Source organism: Apodemus sylvaticus, chromosome 21 (assembly GCF_947179515.1).
Source record: "Apodemus sylvaticus chromosome 21, mApoSyl1.1, whole genome shotgun sequence".
NCBI classification, from domain to species: domain Eukaryota; kingdom Metazoa; phylum Chordata; class Mammalia; order Rodentia; family Muridae; genus Apodemus; species Apodemus sylvaticus.
In genome coordinates, this window is record NC_067492.1 from 43,559,809 (window position 1) to 43,581,350 (window position 21,542).

General features: G+C 46.4%; 1 protein-coding gene across 2 annotated transcripts in view; it reads left to right on the forward strand.

The window, feature by feature from the left end:
* Positions 1 to 1,973: 1,973 nt before the first annotated feature.
* N4bp1 (NEDD4 binding protein 1) overlaps positions 1,974 to 21,542 on the forward strand; it is a 47,300-nt gene continuing 27,731 nt past the window's right edge. Inside the window, exons 1-2 of one of the 2 annotated variants that reach the window (XM_052166168.1) lie at positions 9,596 to 10,361; positions 11,683 to 11,726. Coding sequence is in view for 1 of the 2 variants with exons in the window: in XM_052166167.1 (XP_052022127.1) it covers positions 2,202 to 2,399 (198 nt within the window). In the remaining variant the exon portion in view is untranslated. Of the gene's footprint in view, positions 2,400 to 9,595; positions 10,362 to 11,682; positions 11,727 to 21,542 lie in introns of those variants that run through there. The other variant, XM_052166167.1, reaches the window with a different exon arrangement.

Consider the following 21,542-nt stretch of genomic DNA (forward strand, 5'->3'; position numbering starts at 1 on the left):
TGTTTCAATCCCAGGTGTGGCAATATGGGGCTGCTTCAGACTGCAACACCTCACTATGATTTGCCTCGTGCTCTAGTAGAGGAGTGGTTTTGCCAGCTGCATATAGTTTCTGCGATTGTTTGGAATTCTGGGAACTTTTCAGAGGGTATATAAGTGCTGGAGTCCTCATAAGTGAGGCTGGTTACAGTTTCTTAGTTGTCATTCTCAAAGAAGAAACAAAAGGAAAGAAATTAGGTTCAGAAATCTCTCTCCCTCTCTCTCCCCGATATCCTTCTTTCTCTCCTACCCAGTGATAGGGAGTGAAACTGGGGGGATAAAGTGTAGGGAAAAGAAGAACCCGTAAAGCAGCAAAGACCAATTACATAAACCAGTACTGTATCGTGCACAATTTGTTTTTAAGGATTCAAGAAAACTTATGTTGGGCTGGAGAGATGGCTCAGTGGTTTAAAGCACTGACTACTCTTCCAGAGGTCCTGAGTTCAATTCCCAGCAACCACATGGTGGCTCACAAACATCTGTAGTGGGATCTGATACCCCCTTTAATGTGTCTGAAGACAGCTACCGTGTACTCATATACATAAAATGAATAATTTAAAAAAGAAAGAAAACATGTCTGGGAAGCACTGGAGTCAAGTGATGCCTTTGACTTAACAGAGAGAAAAACTGACCTGAAGAAGGATTTGTGTTTATTTGCCCTAGTCCTACAGTATGATCCCTATTATTTGTGCCACTCACATAACATAAATAACCCTACTGAAATTGTCACCTTTGCTATATGCCAGAGGTACAGTAAAGAAACTGCCCACCTGGCCACTCCATTAGGACAAAGTATTTGGTTTTTTGTTTGTTTGTTTGATTGTTTCTTTTTGGTGGTATTTAGTTTGTTTGTCCTTTGTGAATAAGAAGCATTTGGAGAGTCCAGAGAAGACAGAAAAGAAAGCAGACTGGCCATGAACAGGGAGGATAGGGAAGCGAGAGAGAACAGAGAAGATATGGAAGGACAGATCATAGGGTAGACACTCAAGCTCTTTCTCAGGCTGGGTTTGGCTCTTGCCAAAGCTGGTCTTGAAGACTTGATAGTCTAGCCTCAACTTTCTAAGTGCTGCCACGGTTTTAGGCTTATGACACCATGCCCAACTTTTTCTGAATGGATTTATTTTAGAGTTATGCATATACCTATGTTTGAATGTATGGGTATAAGTGTATAAGCGTCTCTCTCCAAGCACAGGCCAGAGGGGCCTTCAGGTCATCTCCTCTACCATGATATCTACTCCTTTAGGGCGGAATTTCTCCCTGAATCTGCGGCTCCCCTTTTGCCTTTTGTCAGCTAAGCTGCAAGCCAGCAAGCCCTCAGGTCTCCGTTGGAGCTGGGGTTGAAGATCTGTTCTCTTTCCTGGCTTGATATTTGAGTGATGATATCCAAACCACATTCCCAGTCCTTATGAGCACCCAATAAGCACTCTTGACCACCAAGACAGCGCTCGTTTGGCTTTTGAGACAAGGTTTCACTTGGTAGCTCAAGCTGGTCTGGAACTATGTACTTCAGGGCTGCCTTCATCGGAAGGCTATCTGCATACCTCATTCTCCCACCCCACTGGGCTTACAGTAATTGACACTAGACCAGCAATTTAGCCTTTCAGTTCTCTGCTGGTAGTCCCATTTCCTTTTCCTGATACAATTTTTCTTCTGAAGTAAGTAAAGGGGGAGAAGAGAAGGAAGCAAAAAGAAGGAAAATAATCACCATTTGCCTATCAATGTAAAACCAGAAATCTCCATCTACTAGATGTCCAAAGACATCAGGCCCTCATCAGATATGGCCACCCAGGCCTCGCCCACATACGCTTGCCCACAAGGAACATGGTAACAGCGTGTGGCGTCGACTTCCGTCGCCCTCAGCCTACCAACGCACCCTTCGCGACGGGGCGGCGAACTTCAATGACGGCGGCGGGCTAAGCGCATGCGTGGCGGCTGTGGCAGCGGCGGCGGCGGCGGCAGCGGGACGGCGGGGCGGCGGGGCGGCGGGGAGTCTCTGCCCTCAGCTGCTAAGCTGCGGCGGCCGTGTCGTGATGGTGTAGCGGGGCCTGCGGGCGGGCGAGGAGGCCGGTACGGCCCACGCCTCCTGAGCTGCTCGGTGCAGCGGCGGCACGCTGAGGGGGCGTCGCCGCCGCTGGCCCCCGGCGCTCCGGGAGGCCGCGCCCGCCATGGCGGCCCGGGTAGTGCTGGATGAGTTCACGGCGCCCGCCGAGAAGGCGGCGCTGCTGGAGCGGAGCCGCGGGCGCATCGAGGCTCTGTTCGGCGTGGGCCTGGCGGTGCTCGGCGCCCTCGGGTCGGAGGAGCCGCTGCCCGCGCGCATCTGGTTGCAGCTCCGCGGCGCGCAGGAGGCGGTGCACAGCGCCAAGGTGAGTCCGGCCTGGCTCGCCCGGGCCGCGGGGCTTAGCGGGATCATCCCGGGAGCCTCAGTGTCCCTATTTGTAAAGGGCGCTGCGAGAGCATCTCCCTTACTGGTCCCTCGCGAAGTGCGCAGAACGCGGAGCGATCAGGCCCCGGAGCACGCGCGCTGCGCGGGCTCGCGCGCTCGGTCCGCCAGTCCCTTGGATGTGCGCAAGGCTCGATGCTCCTGGCTGGTTTTCATCCTCCAGGCCGCCACTACGGGGCTTCTAAACCCTTTGGGAAGTTAGGCCCGAACCTCTAGGAAATCAGGAGGGGAAAGCATAATGATATGTAATGACCAGACGCTTCAGAGGTTGGATATTTAGTAGCTGCGTTAAAACTGTTATTCCTGTAGTGTTGGTGGTCTACTACTATATGATGGTTGTTAATCACATCTCACATTCCGCCGAGTACCACAAAAAGAATACGCAGGCTTTAAAAATCCGGCGAATACGCTTTGATAGGGCTCGTTCCTTCTGTTAAATGAACAACTGGAGAAACTGAAACTAAGCGGTGACTCACCTTGTGTATGTATAATCTGTATTTCAGATTCAACACCGCCACCGGCCCCTCCCCCTCGTCAGAAAACAGCAAAATTTGAACACGAAGGCGCTTATGCCTCAAATCTCTTTGAGTCAGTGAAATAGCCTTGTAGTCGACAGGTTGCCTGGAGAAAGGGCAATTTAATTGTTTCTGTGCATGAGAGTCCTACAAGCCGTGGGTGGGAGATGGCTGAAGATGTATTGTTTAGCATCTTAAGCTACAGGGGAGGAGTAAGACTTAGTTGAGGGATAAGGTGGCGTTTCCTCTTCTGTGGTATTTGGAGGGTCAGATCTGGGAATTTAGGAGAAAGCCCCTCTCTGCCTCTCTCACCTTGAAGTCACCAGTGTCTCAAAGCCCCTGTTTTTCACGCCCTGAACACCTTCTACCCACCTGTCTCCAAACTTTCCCACCTATAAGGGACCAGAAGTCGTGGATAATGTATCTGTTTCTAGAAACCACATGGGCGATGTTTTGTTTTTTAAAGATTTAGTTTTGTACGTATGTGAATACATTGTCTTCCGACACACTAGAAGAAGGTGTCAGATCCCATTATAGATGGTTGCAAGTCACCCTGTGGTTGCTGGGAATTGAACTCAGCTGGGAATTGAACCCAGGACCTCCAAAAGAGCTCTTAACCACTGAGCCATCTCTCCAGCCCCATCGGTGCTTGTTAAACAATTCAGCTCTGGAGAGACTTCTTTTTTATATCCTACACCACAGATTTCATATTACTCTTGAGTGGTTGTAGCTCCAGATGTTGTTAGGTTTAATTAAAAAAACAAACAAACTTGCATTTACCACGTGTAGGGCTTTAAGTTACTTATTTGTGTGACTCCTGAAGTGCAGGTTGAACCCACTGGTGTTGAATGAGTTGGTTCCTGTGCTTAACTCCTTGCATCCATTCTTTTACTCCCCAGGGCTCAAACGTGCCTGAGGCTTGTCACTTGTTGGTGTCCCACCAGACACTCATCCCTCTCTTCTCCCTGGCCTTTGCTTTGGTAAAGACCTTTGTTCCTGTTGGTTGCTTTTAACTCCCTGCTCCGCTCCTGGTTCACTCTCAATTCAAAGCCACCCTCCTTCAGGAACTCCTTCTTGCACCCTGGAACCTGGTAGGGACTTCCTGTTAGTCTTTACTCTAAGAACTGTGTGAGACAAGCTTGCTGTGGTGCCTGGCCAGCCGTGGATCCCTGGTCCTTCTGCCCCTAGGTTACAGGCATCTTATTTACAATGGCTATGGTAGACACTCTTAGACTGCCACAGCAGGCTACCCTCTCCTGCCCTGGCTGTGTGTGTGTTAGACCTGCCGCTTTGTTTGAGGACACCCCAGAGGTAGAAGAAGCTTCCCTCCGTTTATAGAAAAACCTTGCCTCCACCACTTCTTCCCACCCCGCTTCTCTCTGGCCTGTCAGTGCCACAAAGCTTAGCACAGCTGATGAGAAGGGTGTGGCATATGGTATATTGGTAACCTGCCAGATTATCTTAATCTTAACATGTATAAGTAACTCATTATGTAACTTTCCCCCTTACAAGAAATTGCCTTTTTTCCTCCTTGAGATTCATGCTAAGACATGACTTGAATACTCAAGGGCAGTTTGTTTTACTTTTTAACTTTTTTTTTTCTTTTGAGGAAAAGAAAACTATTAACTTGGTATAAAGAGGAATGGCATTGAGGGGGAAATACAGCAAAGAAAAGTTTAGCCAGGTGGTCATGGTGGAACTTACCATAGTCCCAGAACTCTGGAGGCTGAGGCATGAAGGTGGTGGTGTGAGAGCAGCCTGGGTGACACAGAGGAACCCAGCCTCACAAACCAGTTTTTCTTTTTGATAGTGCTGGGGATAGAGCCCAGAGCCCTGTACATGGGAGACAAGCACTCCGTGGAGCTATACCCCCAGCCCAAGGAAAGTCTTCAGCTTCCCTCTTTAACCTCTCATAAAATAAGGGATGGAGGGTCCAGCCCAGTGGTAGAGTACTTTGAAGCTTCAATCCTGGTGCCAAAAGAGAAAACAGGAGTGTATGCTGGTGGTGTGCGGTGACTGCTGGGGCTCTCAGAATTGAGTTTTCTGTTACAGCTTTGAGAACGGCCTGTGAATCAGCCAGGCCTCCAGTAATCAGAGGGAGGCAGTGGGAGCTACTGTTTGAGGGCGATAATGCCTGCGGAGGCTGGAGAGAGGCATCGACTGCCCAGTGTTGTGCGCTGGAGGAGGCAGTGCTGTAGGTGGACGTTGAAAAGCCCAGAAGATTTCTAGGTACCTCATTAACAGAGACATAGAAGCCAGAAAACCATGTATGAAGTGGAATATCGTGACCAGAACATGTCAAGGTCCCTTGTGAGATACAATGGCTGGGAAACACGTTGGCTTGACTCAAGACCGTGGATGTTTAGGAGGAACTATTCAGGGTTTGGCCAGGGGAAAAACTGTCCAAAACTCCTGGATGGGTCATTTGAAGGCAAACAGAGAGCCAGTAGTGCAAGGAACACTGTCCTGAGGCTGAGCTCCACACAGGTGGGATGGGCTTAGACCTGAGCAGAAGTAGAGCTTTAAGGTAGTTAAACCCTGGTGGGTGTGGTTCATAGTCTTTGACCTGTTGGTGGTGAGGCTGCCAGGTAGTCAACTTTTTTGGTTTTTCGAGACAAGGTTTCTCTGTATAGTCCTGGCTGTCCTAGAACTCACGCTGTAGACCAGGCTGACCTCGAACTCAGAAATTCACCTGCCTCTGCCTCCCAAGTGCTGGGATTAAAGGCGTGCACCACCACTGCCCGGCGGTAGTCAACTTTTAAAAATTATATTTACTTATTTTTTAAAGGGAAAGACCTGCTGTGTAGTTCTGCCTTCCACCTAGAGAGCTGCCTGCGTCTGCTGCTCAGTGCTGGGAGGCACGGGCCTGTACCACGGCTAGCTAGTGGTCAGCAGTTGAGGAAGAGCTTGCCCAAGAGGGAGTCAGTGTGTGGTTGTTCTTCTAACCTCAAGGTTCCTATAACCTAGTAGAGAGACTTCCAAGGAAACAGGACAGTGTGATTCATGCAGCAGTTACTGTATGTCCAAAGCATTACAGTAATGAGAAAAAAGAAAGGCTTTTGGTCAGCAGGGTTCCAAGGGGTGAAGGAATGGGGCATTTCCAAAGGTGGGGGTGGGAGCCTGGGCAAAACCACAGGTGTTTGGAACATGCAGTTTCCCACAGTTCCTTGAGTGAAAGAGAGCATGGAGGAATCTTCAGAGGTAGAGAGAGTGGGGCCTGTGGGAGAGGGGTTTAGAAAATTTAGAACTTGAATGACACAAGCACAGATACCACAAGTGATGTCCATACTAATTTGATTTTACTCGAGCTTCAGAGGTAAGCTGTGTCCTTGGCTACTTTTATGTCAACTTGACATTAGCTAAAGTCACCTGAGAGGAGGGAACCTCTATTGAGAAAATGCAAGATTGGGCTGTAGGTAAGCTTGTTGGTCATATTCTTAATTAGTGATTGATGGGGAGGGCCCAGCCTGCTGTGGGTGGTGCCATCCTGGGCTGGTGGTCGTGGGTTCTGTAAGGAAGCAGGCTGAGCAAGCCAGTAAGCAGCACCCTCCATGGCCTCTGTGTCAGCGCCTGCCTCCAGGTTCCCACCTGGTTTGAATTCCTGTGTTTGCTTCTCCTGGTGGACTGTGATTCAGTGTATGTAAGCCAAGTACACCCTTTTTTCCCATGCTGCTTTTGGGCATTATGCTTTATCGCAGAAGTGTTAGCCCATACTAAGACAGTGTGAGAAGCTAGGAAACCTGGGGAGAACGTAACTCAAGGGGGGGGGGGGGGTGTCACGAATGGCTGTAGCCTCAAAGCACACATTCTGACTGCCAAGAAAATGTATGTTTGTTTCTTTGTTTGTTTTTGAAGGCAAGATTTCTCTGTGTAGCCCTGGCCATCCTGAAGCAGGCTGGCCTTGAACTCAGAGTGAGTTGCCTAACTCTGCCTCCCAAGTGCTGGAATCAAGGGTGTGCACCACTGAATAACATGTCTTAACATGGAAGCAGTTACATAAATTTTCATAGTCAGAACAAAAGACAGTCATAAATCATCTGGTAGCAAACACCCACAATCCCAGGACTTTTGAGGCAGAAGCAAGGAGGATCACTGTAAATTCATAGCAGCTACATGGCAAGTTCTATCCCAGCCAGAGCTACCCAGCAAGACTGTATCAGGAAAGAAGGGAGGAAGAGGCAAGGAGGTTTGCAGATGCCTTGCTGGGAACTTGGGGTGGCTTGAGACCATCTTGATAGTGGACTTATTGGTGAAAGCTATTGTCCTGCTTAATTAATACACCCCAAAAGTGCCGGGCAGTGGTGGTGCACGCCTTTAATTGGAGCACTTGGGAGGCAGAGGAAGGCGGATTTCTGAGTTCGGGCCAGCCTGGTCCACAGCTTGAGTTCCAGGACAGCTAGGGCTACATAGAGAAACCCCGTCTTGAAAAACCAATATATATATATACACACATATATACTCAAAAGCTTAACCTGTAGTTAAAAGAATGCTATATCAGATACTGGTTGACATAATTCTCCCTGGATCTATAGTGTCAACTCTCTAAAATCAAGATTGAATCAGCCAGTGGATGTCAAATCTTCTGCGTGCACCACCCCTGGGTTGAGAGCGGGGGACCTGACAACTTCAATTTACAAAAAAGTATTGTGATAAAATCCAGTCATACACGTTGAAGAAAACATGTCAGTGATCCAGGTGGAGCTTTTGAGCTGCCCTTTTAAAGTCTATGTTAGAAAGTAGGAGCCAGGCCTAGTAAATTAATGTACTTCCCTCCTCTTGGAGAAGGAAGCAGCAGAGAACCTGGTGGCCCACAGCTCTGTCTCGGTGAACCAACTGGTGATAGATACAGAAGCAACCAGGAGGGACTTCTGTGGACAGAGCAGGACCTGAGGGCATCAGGAGCCTGAACTTACAGTTTCACTGGCCCTTCAACTGGTAGGCGATGTTTCCCAGGTACAGATCGAAGTGCAGTTAAGCCAGGCTGAGTGGGGCCCTAGAGTTTGTCTGAGTGAGGACAAGGAGGCAGAAAAGCTCTGTGGTGGCAGAAGAGGAAGAGACTCATTCCAGCAACGTTCCCACAGGCGCTCCCTGAGTTCTGCAGGGTCTGAGCTCAGGGACTTCGGATCATTTTGCTCAGAAGAGTGATGCCTGGTTTGTGAGTAGACAGTGGACTCCTTCATAGAAGGAATAACTTAGGAATGTACCACTGGGTCGTATCATGTAGCATTTGTGTTGGTTTTACCAGAAAGGAATGTGATGGCTTTTTTGCATTTCCTAGAATGATGATTTTTTTTTCTTCTCTCTTAACAGTTGTGAAAATCATCTTAAGAAACAATGGTTGGCTCAATGTCCTTTATGGCTAAAACCTGGGGTTATTCCAGAATGTTGAAATAGGGGAGGCTCACTGTTGATGCCATAGCTCCCCTTCCCTGTTCCTTCCCCAGCCAATGCTGGAGCTTCATTTTAAGATTATATTTGCTTACTTAACTTTGTCAGAGCCGTTTATACCATATCCTGCATGGGGTCAGGGGTCAGCTTGTGCGATTGGCCCTCTCCTCCCACCATGTCGGTCCCAGGGATTGCACTCAGGTCATCAGGCTGGGCGGCAGGTGACTTACTTGCTGAGTGTAGGATTTTTTAAAAAGATGTATTTATCGCTCAGATTTCATATGTACAAGTAAGTGCTTTGCCATTGTGTGTGCCTATGCACCATGCACATTCCAAACACCAGAGGAGGTCAGAAGAGGGCATTAGATCCCCTGAAACTGGTGTTATGAGTAGTTGGAAGCTGTCTTGTGGGTGACAGGAGCCAGACCCAGGTCTTGTAAGAGCAGCAAGTGCTCTTAAATGCTGAGCCATCTCTCTGCCCCCTTTATGTAGAATTTTAATTAAATCAAGGTTCAATATCTTAGGTTAGTTGTTTGTTTTTGCTAACATTTTACCAGATTTATTTGTTAAAGTTAGCATCCTTAAACTTCAAATGAAATTATAGGGGGATAAATCTCCATAGTAATTAAGGAGCTACCTTGTGGTTTTGGAAAAAAAATATTTTAATGTGTGCAGGTGCTTTGTGTGTGTGTATAGTCAGGGACAACTTGTGAAGTTGGTTCTCTCCTTTGCCTGGATTCTAGGGATTGAATTCCAGTCATCATACTTGTACTGCAAACACCTTTACCTACTGAGCCATCTCCCTGGCCCTGTTGTTATTTTTGAGACAGAGTGTCACTATGTAGACCAGGCTGGCCAAGATCTGCCTGTTCTGTTCACACACACACACACACACACACACACACACACACACACACACCCTCACACCCCCTCCCCCATCCCACTTCATAGATGATTAAAGGCTTCTAACCCTGGTTTTATTTATTTTTTTTTTAAAACCATGTAGCCCTGGCTGGCCTGGAACCTCACAGAGTCTGCCTGCTTTTGCCTCCTTAGTGCTGGGATGCAAGGGATTTACCATTGCTATAGTTAGATTGATGCATATTAATATAGTTCTATCGTTTATAAAATTCCTGTAATAATAGATGCATATACAGATAGGAACTTAGTATTTTTTCCACTAAGAAATCTAAAGATAGCCAAGCATTGCTGATGTATACCATAATACCAGCTAGCTTCTCAGAGGCTGGGGCAGAGGCATTGCAATTTAAGATTGCAATGTCCAAGAAAACATTGTGTTTAATCCTGAGTAACCCAAAGGGGAAAAGAAAAACCTAAAAGATAAGCAAGTCTCAGTGGTTAGGAGTGGGCCCTTGTGATCACAGAGTGACTTCTGCTTCAGCTATCAGGGCTCTGTTTTAAGAAATGGAGACAGGGGGTGATGGTGGCAGTGCTGGTGCCCACCAGTCTACACCACCATACTTGGCGTCCTTTTTCTTTTTGTGATATTGGGGATGGAATACAGGGCCTTTTAGTTCATACCAGCAACCACTATGACACTGAGAGGCACCCCAGCCATGAACCAGAGTTTCTTACTCTCATCGGAAAGTAGGTCCTAATTATCTGCTAGCCGGATAACCACATGATCTTACCACAAAGGTCAGGTTGCTGGCAGTGGTGCTTAGAACACATTCATGCATTTGGAGGCACATTTGACACTGGCAAAATGGTCCTTGGACCTAGCAAGGGGGCAGGTGGAGCTGGGTACAGTGAAGTACTCCTGTGGTCGCCAGCACTCAGGAAGCTGCAGCAGGGGGGCCCTTTGAGACCAGTGAGCCACCTGAAGGGAAAGACCAGGAGTGATGAGACACCAGCAGAGCAGCAGAAGACAAGAAGGCAACAGAGAGGCAGAGGAGTGAAGGCTTCCTGCTACTGAGGACTCATTCTGAGACCTAACATATGACAAGCTTGTATTTAAACAGGTAACCAGATGCCTTTTGGGGTCACATAGGCTAGTACCTCTAACGGGTATGCACATGGGCTTCTTAGGCCCTATAAACTCCCAAAGGTAAACTGCCTTTTAATGTCACAAGCAAACTTTCAGACAAGCAGGTAACTCATGAGCCAGAACTAGCTAGCAAGGGCATAAGCAGTAGGTATGGTGGCCCATGCCTTTAATCCAGTGGTTCTCAACCTGGAGGGTTGGCTGACCTTTTCATAAAGGTTGACTAAGACCATCGGAAAAACACCAATGCTTACACTTTAAGATTCATAACAGTACAAAAACCAAAAAAAAAAAAAAAAAGAATTTTTAGCCGGGCGGTGGTGGCGCACGCCTGTAATCCCAGCACTCTGGGAGGCAGAGGCAGGCAAATTTCTGAGTTCGAGGCCAGTCTGGTCTACAGAGTGAGTTCCGGGACAGCCAGGGCTATACAGAGAAACCCTGTCTCGAAAAAACCAAATCCAAAAACAAAAAACCAAACAAACAAAAAAAGATTCATAACAGTAGCAAAATCAGTTATAAAATAGTGAAATTTTTATGTTTGTGGATCACCACAACATGAGGAACGTTGTTAAAGGGTCAGAACATCAGGAAGGTTGAGAACCACTACTTTAATCCCAGCACTCAGGAAGTACAAGCTGGCTGATGACTGAGTTTAAGGCCAAGCCTCTTCTATATAGTGTTTTTCAGGCTGCCTGCAGCTACATAGTAAGACCCTGTCTCAAATAAAATGAAGAATGTTGGAATGAAGCCAGTGAATTAGAGAATAAACTGGCTACCTAATAACTCAGCAAAGAAATTTTACTCTTTAGAGCTGCCTATCTCAAAGAGTTATCTTGGTTTTTGAAACTCTACATTTCAATTAATTAATTTTCAAAACAAGGTTCTGTGTATCCAAGGTTGACCTGGAATTCTGTGTAGCAAAGAATGACATTGACTTTTTGGGGGTTTTGTTTGTTTGTTTGCTTGCTTTTTGTTGTTGTTGTTGTTTTGATTTTGGTTTTTTGAGTTAGGGTTTCTCTGTGTAACCCTGGCTGTGGTGGAACTCACTCGGTAGACCAGGCTGGCCTTAAACTCACAGAGAGTCACCTGGCTTGGCCACTCTTTAGTGTTTAACCACACCATCGTTGCATGATGTTGGTCTATGTTTCCAATCACCTATAGATATTAGTTAGACATTAATTGATTTTTTTTCAGGGTTTCTCAGCAGTGATGTGATTTGGGTCATATAATTTGGGTATATGGGGAGGAGTGTGCTGTATCTGTAGGGTAATTAGCAGCATCTGTCTTCCACCCTCTAGATGCTGGAGATGCCAAGAACATCTTCTCAAGCTGTAAAAGCCAGGTATGTGTCCTGATTACCAGATGCCTAGAGAATTACATCTGCTTGGGAGTAACTGAATTTGATGGCTAAGAGTAGTTGCCACTGTCTAGAACGTGCAGTTTACTGGACTTGTGATAAACATTACAATTTAATAAGACACTTGTATTTACAAAGCAGAGATTAGTGTGTGTACCTCCTGTTTTCTCAGGTGATGTTTTCAGACAAGGGTAGAGGAAGGAAACGTTTAAGTAGCAAAAATAAGTGGACATGTTAATCCAAACCAGAGACCTTGAGCAGAGACCATGCAGATCTTGAAATTAGTCTTGCCCAGCAGGAAGCTTTCTAGAATGTGCTCTCAGAAATACCTCTTATACTGTAACAAGGAGGTAGACAAGTTATTGTCGCAGGGCATAATAAAATTAGTGGGTAGAAAGAGGTTTATATTTGTAGTTGATTGTAGTGTTTATTTTGAACAGTTTAGAGCCACTGTTCATTGAGAACTTTGGATCAAAGCTGGGTTGGAGGAAGGTGTCAGCTGCAAGTCAGGATGAGAATTTGAGGCACTTTTAGGATAGGCTTGGGGTAGGTAATCTTGCTCTCTAACAGTGTTGAAGCTAGAGGCAGAATTTGAAGTTATGACTAGGACAATAAAAATTAGGATTGGAGCCAAGAGAGGGTAGGAGTGGAGTTGAGAGAAAACTACCTAGAGATAATTTTGAAAACTATACACATTTTAGCAATAGAAAATGAGGGCAAAGGGTTTAGAGCATAGCCAGGAGAAGATGACACACTCAGTAGTATCCTCTGGACAAACCCAGTTTTCCTCTATTAGGAGTAGTCCTCAGGTCCTGTGAGGCCAGAGAGGTAGACAGATTTGATTGTTGAGTTTGCTGGAGGTTTGCCAACAGAAGGGAGGCTGGGGAGGGCAGCAAGAGCAGTTGTATTTCCACAGTCTGCATAGGAAAGAGGCAAGAGGCGTGTTTAAGAAAAGTGACGTCATCTCTGCTGGAATGTACCTGATTTATCTGAAAATACCATCTAAGCAATGAGCAAGTCCCCAGAGCCAGGGTCTGACTGTGACTGACTGGTTGGTGATTTGCTTATTTATTGTTTGTTGGGAAAGTGAAAGAAAATCTAACTAGGGTTACTGGGAGCTTTTGTGACAATTATGACTCAAGATGGCTGCACCCATGTCAGGCTGTAGCCATACATAGTATTTATGTACAACTTCGAAGAGGGAAGTACTTAACAAAGACAGAGTGTTTGAGAGTGCAGTGCTCTGTAACTCAAGTAAGAATGCTTTGTGTATTGTCATTGTCAAAACTCAAGTGATTCTGTTTCGATAGGAACAGAACCCAGCTTTCAAGGGGTCAACTGTAAAATGGGGCACAAACTACTGTTTTCATAGACCGTGAAGGGCCGCGATGGGGGGTGACCCCCCATCATGTTCAGGACATGATGTTCAGGACTATCAGGATCCCCCCAGGCATGTTCACAGACAGTGACATGAGAGGGACAGAGCCTGGGCTGGAGAGATGGCTTAGTGGTTAAGAGCATTTGCTCTTACTGCAGGGGACCTGAGTTCAATTCCCAGGATCCAGATTAGGTGGCTCACAGCTGCCTGCAACTCCAATCTGGGTTCCCTCCTCCACAGGCACCTACACACTCATTGTGAGCCTATAAAGAAGCCTGTATGCATGCAGGTACGCATGTACACACACACACACACACACACACACACACACACACACAGTTTTTTCTTGTTTTGAGACAGGGTCTCTATGTAGCTCTAGCTGTCCTGAAACTCACTGTGTAGACCTGATGTTAGATACATGCCAGTGCACAAAAGTAAAAGGCTGACTTATTTTCCTAGAGATAATGGAGAACATTGCTTTCTTTCTGTTTTGTTTTTGAGGCAGGGTATCATATAACCCAAGAAGGCTGACTACTGGGATGACAGGTATTCAACAGTGCTCAGGTTGACATCTTGAGAGCTTCCTTGCCTACACAGCTTCTCACTCAGTGATGGCTGGTGGACTTGGCATCCTGTCGTCTTGTCATGATGCTTCTGGTAGCTAGCAGAGCTCCACACACACTGTGGTTCTTTCAGGTTGCTCTCATTGTCTCTCAGTTTCTTTTGCTTTGCAGGCTGTACCCTTTTCCGTTTCTCCTCAGAGCTCCTTAGCTGCATGTTTTGAGGAAGAGGTTGTGGTGGGGAATAGACATTGGAAAGGCTTGTCCCGGTTGAGTGCTGCCTGCTCTTGAGTAGCTGTATTGCCCTTCTCTGGTTTGAGCCACTTCCCGAAAGGCTCAGGTTGGCAGGAGCATTTCTCTGGGCTTATGAGGTGCTTTTCTAAGAACTGAGAAGGTGGAGGGGGATATGTTGTCACACACTTGTGATTGCAGCATTCCAGAGGCTGATGAAGAAGGATTGCAAGTTCCAGGCCAGCCAGTTCAACCTGGGGAGGCCTGTCTCACCCAGGGGAATGTTGGCACAGTAGGAAGAGGAAGGAGGGTGAGAGGAGATGATGGCTCTCCAAGTGGCAGCATCTGGGTCAGTTTTACATTCTCTGTTGGCTGCATGAAACCGAGAACACACAGACACTTATGTGTAATGAGCTTAAGATGTAGAAGGGTTTTTTTTCTTTTTTAATTGAAAGTAATTTTTTTCATACAATAGAATCTTTTTTTTTTTTTTAAAGGTTTTTCAAGACAGGGTTTCTCTGTGTAGCCCTGGCTGTTCTGGAACTCACTCTGTAGACCAGGCTGGCCTCTAACTTGGAAATTTGCCTGCCTCTGCCTCCCAAGTACTGGGATTAAAGGCGTGCGCCACCACCACCCAGCCATACAATATATTCTGATTACTGCTTCCCTCCTCCAACTCTTCCCAGATCCTCCCAAATCCACAACCTTTCTTGCTCTCTCATTAGAAAACAAGCAGGTTTCTGAAGAAAAAAAAATTAGATAAAACAAAAACCAAATAAACCTGAATAGGACAAAACAAACAAAAAAGGGAGCAACAAGAAAAAAGCACAAGAAACAGAGATGCTGAGACATACACATTTGCACACAGAAATCCCATAAAGACAAAACCCGAAATTATGATATCTAAGCAAAAGATCTGTAGGATTAAAGTAAAAAGCATCCAGACAAAGCATTATAAGGGGGAAAAAAACCTTCAAAAATGCTATTGAATTATGTGTTGGTCATCTACTACTGGGCAGGGAGCCTGCCCTTAAGTGTGGTTTATACCCATTGAGAACACTGATGTTTCCTCTGAGCGGTTAGCAATTGGAGCTAGTGGCTAGGTTAGGGATGTCTAGCCGCTAGGTTAGGGATGGCGGCTTGCGCTGTCCTTCCCTCTGCACTGACATTCATCTGGCCTAGACCGGTGCGGTGCAGGCTCTCTTCTTGCTGCCAGTCTCTGAGTCACAAGCCATCAATCCTGCTGCGTTGGGCAGGCCTGGTCTCCATGGAGTCCTCCATTCCCGCCGGCTCTTACATTCTTCCCATCTCCTCTTCCACAGAGGTCCTGAGCTGCCAGCGCTAGGGAAGGAGTGTAATGGAGACAGCAAGTGCACTTAGGACCGCGTGCTCCAGCACTTCTCACTCCCGCACAGGTGCCCATCTCCCCAGGGGGAAGCAAAGCCTGGTGTCCTTGGGATGACCTCGGCCTCACACCCCGATTCCATCTCCCTCAGCAGTGCTGAAATTGGCCCATTTCTGACGACTTGTCCCACCTTTGCTAAGGCTTGGTCCCTAGAAAAGCAGGAATTCACTGTCACCTTTTGCCTCGCTGGTTCCTGGAACACGTTAGGTGCTCTAATAGCTATAATGGATGAACATGTGAATGAAGAAACCAAGTTCTTTCATGCTTAAGCAAAATTATATTTAATATAATCTGGACTGTTCTGCATGTTTCTTTGAATTCTTTTTTTCTGGAATGTGTTAAATTTGCTTGCTGATCATGGTGAAGAAATCTACCTCTAAAAGACCTTGTGTTCATCTTTGTTTTGTTTCCTTTTTTTTCTTTGTTGAGACAGGCTCTCACTGTGTAGCCCTGGCTGGCCCGGCACTCACTGTGTAGACCGTACTGGGGCTAAAGGCCAGCCTCACTATGCCCAACAATTTCATGTTTCTTTCTATTCTAGTTTTTTAATTTGTATTAGAAATTAAAGTATAAAGTTTGTTTGTTAATCCTTCTTGAGATGAATTTCTAATTCTTTGATTTATGTGAATAAAGTATATTTGAAGTGTAATATAATTAGGAGAGGATGTTTGCCTCTAACCCTAGCATCCATTGGGCCCCTGGAACTGGAATTAAGATGGCACTGTGAGTCTCTCAGCGTGGGTGCTGGGAACCAACCCTGGGTCCTCTGAGAGCAGGACATGCTCTTAACCACTGAGCCATCTCTCCAGCCCTCCTCTGCTTCCTCCTCCTCTTTACTTATTTATTTATTTATTTTTAATTGGTTTGGTGTTCTTGAGGCCTGATCTCATTCTGTGTTTGAGGCTGGCCCTGAGCTTTTGGGGCAATCCTTCGCTCCGGTCTTCTTGGCAGCCGGTGAGATCCGGCCGAGGGCACCAAGCCCCAGTCTCATCTGAGCAGCACTCTCCCTCACTCTTGTTTCCTTTATCTCCTCTCTTTTGACATCCTGATTCCTGTTGCATGGATTCAGTATCATTTTGTATTTGTTAGAAAATGTGAATATTTTTTTCTGTACTGAAGAAGGATTTGTGATGATCATTTAATTGTCAGTGTGACACAGTCTAGAATCACTTGGGAAGAGTCTCAGTGAGCCATCATGTGCATCAAGTTGGCCTGTGGGGAAACTGATTTGACTTCACTTGTTGATGTAAGCAAACCCAAGCCCAGAACCTCATGGCAGTGTTTCCTGGGTCGAGTCCTGGACTGTAAAAAGAGGAAGTCAGGTGAGCAGGAGTGAGATGCCTCGTCTCACTGTTCTGTGGTCCTGACACCTTGATTCTTCTGCTGTAATAGACTGCTCTGTAACTGTGAGCTAAAATAAGCCCTTCCTCCCAAGGGTTGCTTCTAGGAGGCTATTTTATCATAGCAACAGAAACTGAAACCAAAACAGTATTGAAACTCCAGCCTCATGCTGCCAAATGCTCTTTTCCTGGGCACCATCTGCAGTCCAGAGATTGTCCAAAGAACTCTGAATCACCCAGCATCGCCCTCCCATTTTCTTTTTTTATATTCTGTTTTATTGTATCCGTTTCATAGCCATGCTTTCATTCACACACAGATATCTTTATGTGGAAAATCTTTTTAAAGGCCAGTTTGGGGATTTGGATCTGGACAGAATATGTTCATTGGGGGCTTTACTGTGGATCAGTTAGGAAGTAGTACTTGGGTCTTTTATCTAGGAAAGAGATTCTTCCTCTTACCTTACCAGTTGCCAATTGCTGCTGGCAGCCTACTGAAGAGATCTAAGCAACTTTTCCTTATTATCCAAGTGGCTGTGGGATTTCCTCTACATAACTTGATTTGATTCAAGTGGCAACAGCCACATGCCTCCTTCCTTGGACAGACAGCTTCCCTACACAAACGAACAGTGTGTGGCGATTCCCAATTTTAGGCTGGCAGGTTAAGCGTCCTGATAGTACTAGGAATACAGAATGCAGCCGTCATTCCTGGACAGTGACTGGGGAGCTACTTTATTTAGACTTGGAAAAGGAAAAAGGAACGGATCCAAATTTAGAGGACTTCAAGCCATTGGTAGTGAGTTTTCTGCCCCGCCAAGTTTGATTGGCTTATTACTACTACACTTATTGATGTATGTATTCTTTATCAGGATAGGTAGGGGTGTGAGGTTGTGTACAAGTTTGCAGGGGTCCAATCTCTTATTCTATGTGGGTCCTGGAAATGGAACTTGGGTTGTCAGTTTTGTCAGAAGGAACCTTTATCCACTGAGCCGTCCTGCTGCCCACTTCCTTGTTAGCCCGTATTGACCTTGAACTCAAATCGGTTCTGTTTCAGCCTCCCAAAAGCTGGGTTTACAGGGAAGGTGCCACCTATCTCTGGCGTCTTTAGTTTTCCATTATCATTTAACCTGAGTTCGACAGAGCTCAGTCTGGAAGCGGGATTCCAGGGAGTACACAGACCACTGGAGGGGCCTGTAGTTCTGGCAGGAGGTGCAGGAAATGGACACCCAGTACTTGACATTTGCCAAATCCCAGTTCCCCCTTCTTTTTTCTCTATACTCAGAGGGTGTCAGTCTTGTGGTGGTGACAACAGTTTGTAGACTTTGTAGACAAAGCTCCAGTCTGCCCATGTGTACATCTGTTCCCAAACACCTAAGAAATGCTTTTGAGGGAGTCTGGGCTTGGTCGGGACATGTCTTTAATTCCAGCATTGGGGAGCAGAGGCAGACGGGCAGATCTGAGTTTAGGGGCAGCCTGGTCTACATAGCAAGTTCCAGGACAGCCAGGGCTATATAATGGAGAGACCCATAAACAAAACCAAGAGGCTTTTCAGGGCTGAATATAACAGCATGGCACCATCATGCACAGGGACATTCCAAAACTATATGGCATTGAAACTACAACTCATAGGCACATCTGTTATCTCTTAAGCCAACATCCTTAGAACTCTAGCATCGCATACTCTGTGGATAACAAGTGACTTGGCATATGAGTTATTGGGGAAATCTTAATTATTGCAGGAAAGGGTCCAAATATTACTGTTGAGGACACATAGGTGTTGGAATCACCTGATAAAAGCTAAAACACCTGTTATAAAAATTCCCTAGTTGTAGAGCATGGTAGTACATGCCTTAATCCTAGCACTCAGTAGGCAGGAATAGGTGAATCTTTGTTCCAGGACAACCAGGACTATATTGAGGCAGTGAAATCCTGCCTCAAAACAAAACAAAACAAAGCATCCCCAGTAGGTAATTATCAAAACCAAAAGTATCACACTGGGCGGTGGTGGCGCACGCCTGTAATCTCAGCACTCTGGGAGGCAGAGGCAGGCAGATTTCTGAGTTCCAGGACAGCCTGAACTACAGAGTGAGTTCCAGGACAGCCAGGGCTACACAGAGAAACCCTGTCTCGAAAAAACCAAATCCAAAAAACAAAAAACAAACAAAAGTTTCAGCAAAGAACTAGTGTAAAAAGAACCAACCTGCAAGATTAGAGCAAAATTGTAACTTAAACCTCAGAAGATGGGCATCCTCCTCATTGTTACTGTTGGTACCAAGCTCTCTAGCCCATCGCCTAGACTGACTAGACCTCACTGGGTAGCCTTGGCACTACCTATCCTCTTACCCCAGTCTGACATCGTGCAGGAGTTTTGCGCTCTCTCCATCAGGTAAGTCCCAGGGCCACACTCAGGTGGGCAGGCTTTGGCAGCACGGCAGCACACACATTCACCTGCTGAGCCATCTTGCCAGGACTGAGATCTGCCTTTTATAAAACGAGTAAATGAACCAATGCAAGAATTTCACATTCTGTATTGTTGCTGTATCTGTGAATTAGGTAGTCTACTCTTAAAATAACTGGTGTGGTCATGGACAGGGGTACTGGTGCTGGATCTTAATCTTGATGCATTAAGTCACCAAGTATTCAACAATAAGCAATTTGAAGAAATTTTGATAACTCTTGTATATGTAAATGATATTTATTGGTGACATGTCAATGGAAATAGACCTTTTAAAATGACTTTTTACCTGCAATTTGGCAAAATGGCATTTCACCCTGTTTCTATTTTGTTTAGGGATTTTTTTTTTAAAACATATATGAGTATTTTACCTGCATGTATGTGTGTGCAGCACATGCATGCAGTGCCCTTGGAGGCCAGAAAAGGGTCTCAGATCCTCTGGAACTAAAGTTACAGAGGGTTGTAAGCCACCAATCGGAGCCACCTGGAAAAGCAGCCAGTGCTCCTAACCACTGAAGCATCTCTCCAGCTCCAAACAACACATTAAAATCAATATATCAAACTAGCCACGGGGACACAAACTTTAATAGCAGCCTTTGGATCGTGGAAGCTGAAAACTCCTCTGAGTCAGTGCAAGGCCAGCCTGTGCCACGAAAGGCCTGTGTCACAAGCAGATAGTCAGTCAGTGGTCCCTCTTCAAGCATGGATTGTGGGCCATGGTCACAAAGAATGTAAGATAGTGTGTGCCTCTTAGCTAATCTTCTGAGGGAGAAACGAATGCTTTATGAAGTTTGTTGCCAAAATCAGCATTTGTGCACCGGCAGTTCCAGTGCACTGTTCATGAGGCCATGTCTCGCTGCAACCCTGGCTGGCCCCAAGCTCACAGTGATGACGTGCCTCGCTCTCTTGGGATTAGGATTGAAGTTTGGTGCCATCACACACAGCAGGAACCTTTATGGAATATTCCCTATGAAAGGAAATTATCATTTCAGAGCATTCTCAGTTAAAAAAAAAAAAGATGAGGAAAACCATTGCTAACAGTCACCTGCATAAGAATTGCTCAAGCTGGGCTGGAGAGCTAGGTTTGCAGTTAAGTGCAAGGACCCAAGTTCACTCGCCAGCACCGTGCTAGGTGGCTCCCAACCACCTGTAACTCCAGCTCCAAGGCATCAGACGCCCTGGCTGGCCGCTGTCGGCACCTGCACTCTGGTGTGCATCCTCCCCATCCCATAATTAAAAATGACAACAAAAATTTTTCGAAAAAATTGCTAAAGTTCTAAATTGCTACAGTTTACATGGAAGTAGCAAAGGGCCAAGTAACTGCACTTGGTCACTTTCACCTTTTGTGATGTTTTGTTTGTTTAGTTTTGGTGTAAAGTGTCATTATGTAGCCTGGTAGAGTGGTCTGCCTGTTAAACTCTGAATTCTCCCCTTCCAGCCTCTTCTGGGATGGGATTATACTTCCACACCTGCTCTTCCCGAGTGCTTCAATTTGATTGATTGCTAAGAACAAAGTATGCATGGAATGCGAGGCAGCTATTTTAAAAGATAGGAGAACAAGACAGAGAAGAAAGCAGCCACCAAGGGGGGTGGAGAAGGGCACATGATTTGGTATTGGGTAGGTAAAAGGACTGAAGCCCTGAGAAAAAATGGAAGCAGGCAACCTCGGGAGGGTAGGTTGGAGGGACCCTCCAGAATGTACCAGAGACCTGGGAGGTGAGAGACTCTCGGGGACTCAAATGGGAGGGGACCCTACATGAAATGCTCTACAGTGCGGAGAGGGAACTTGTAGAGCTCACCTCCAACAGAAAGACAGGACATAGAATGAGGGAGGAGGGGGTTGCCATCCCACAGTCAAAACTCTGACCCATAATTGTTCCTGTCTGAAGGAACTGCAGGGATGGAAATGGAGAAGAGCCTGAGGAAAAGAAGGTTCAGTGAAAGGCCTAAAGTGGGATCCAGCTCGGGGAGGCCCCAAGGCCTGGCACTATTACTGAGGCTATGGAGCGCTCTCAAAAGGGGGCCTAACATGACTGCCCTCTGAAGGACCAAGTTGTGAGAGTCAGATGCAGATGTTTGTACCCAACCAATGGACAGAGGCTGCTGGCCCCTGTGGCTCAATTGGGGAGGAGCTAGAGGAAGCTGAGGAGGGCAGCCCTGTAGGAGGACCAGCAGCCTCAATTAACCTGGATCCCCCTCACCCCCGATCTCTCAGACACTGGATCGCTGGCCAGGCAGCATGCACCAGCTGATATGGGGCCTACAGCACATATACAGCAGAGGACTACAGGGTCTGGGTTCAGTCAGAGAAGATGCACCTAACCCTTAGGATACTGAAGGCCCCAGGAAGTTTGGCGGTCTGGTGGGGTGGGGAGGGTGCAACATCCTCGTGGAGATGGGAGCAGTCAGAGAGTGGACCAGGAAGGGAATGACAT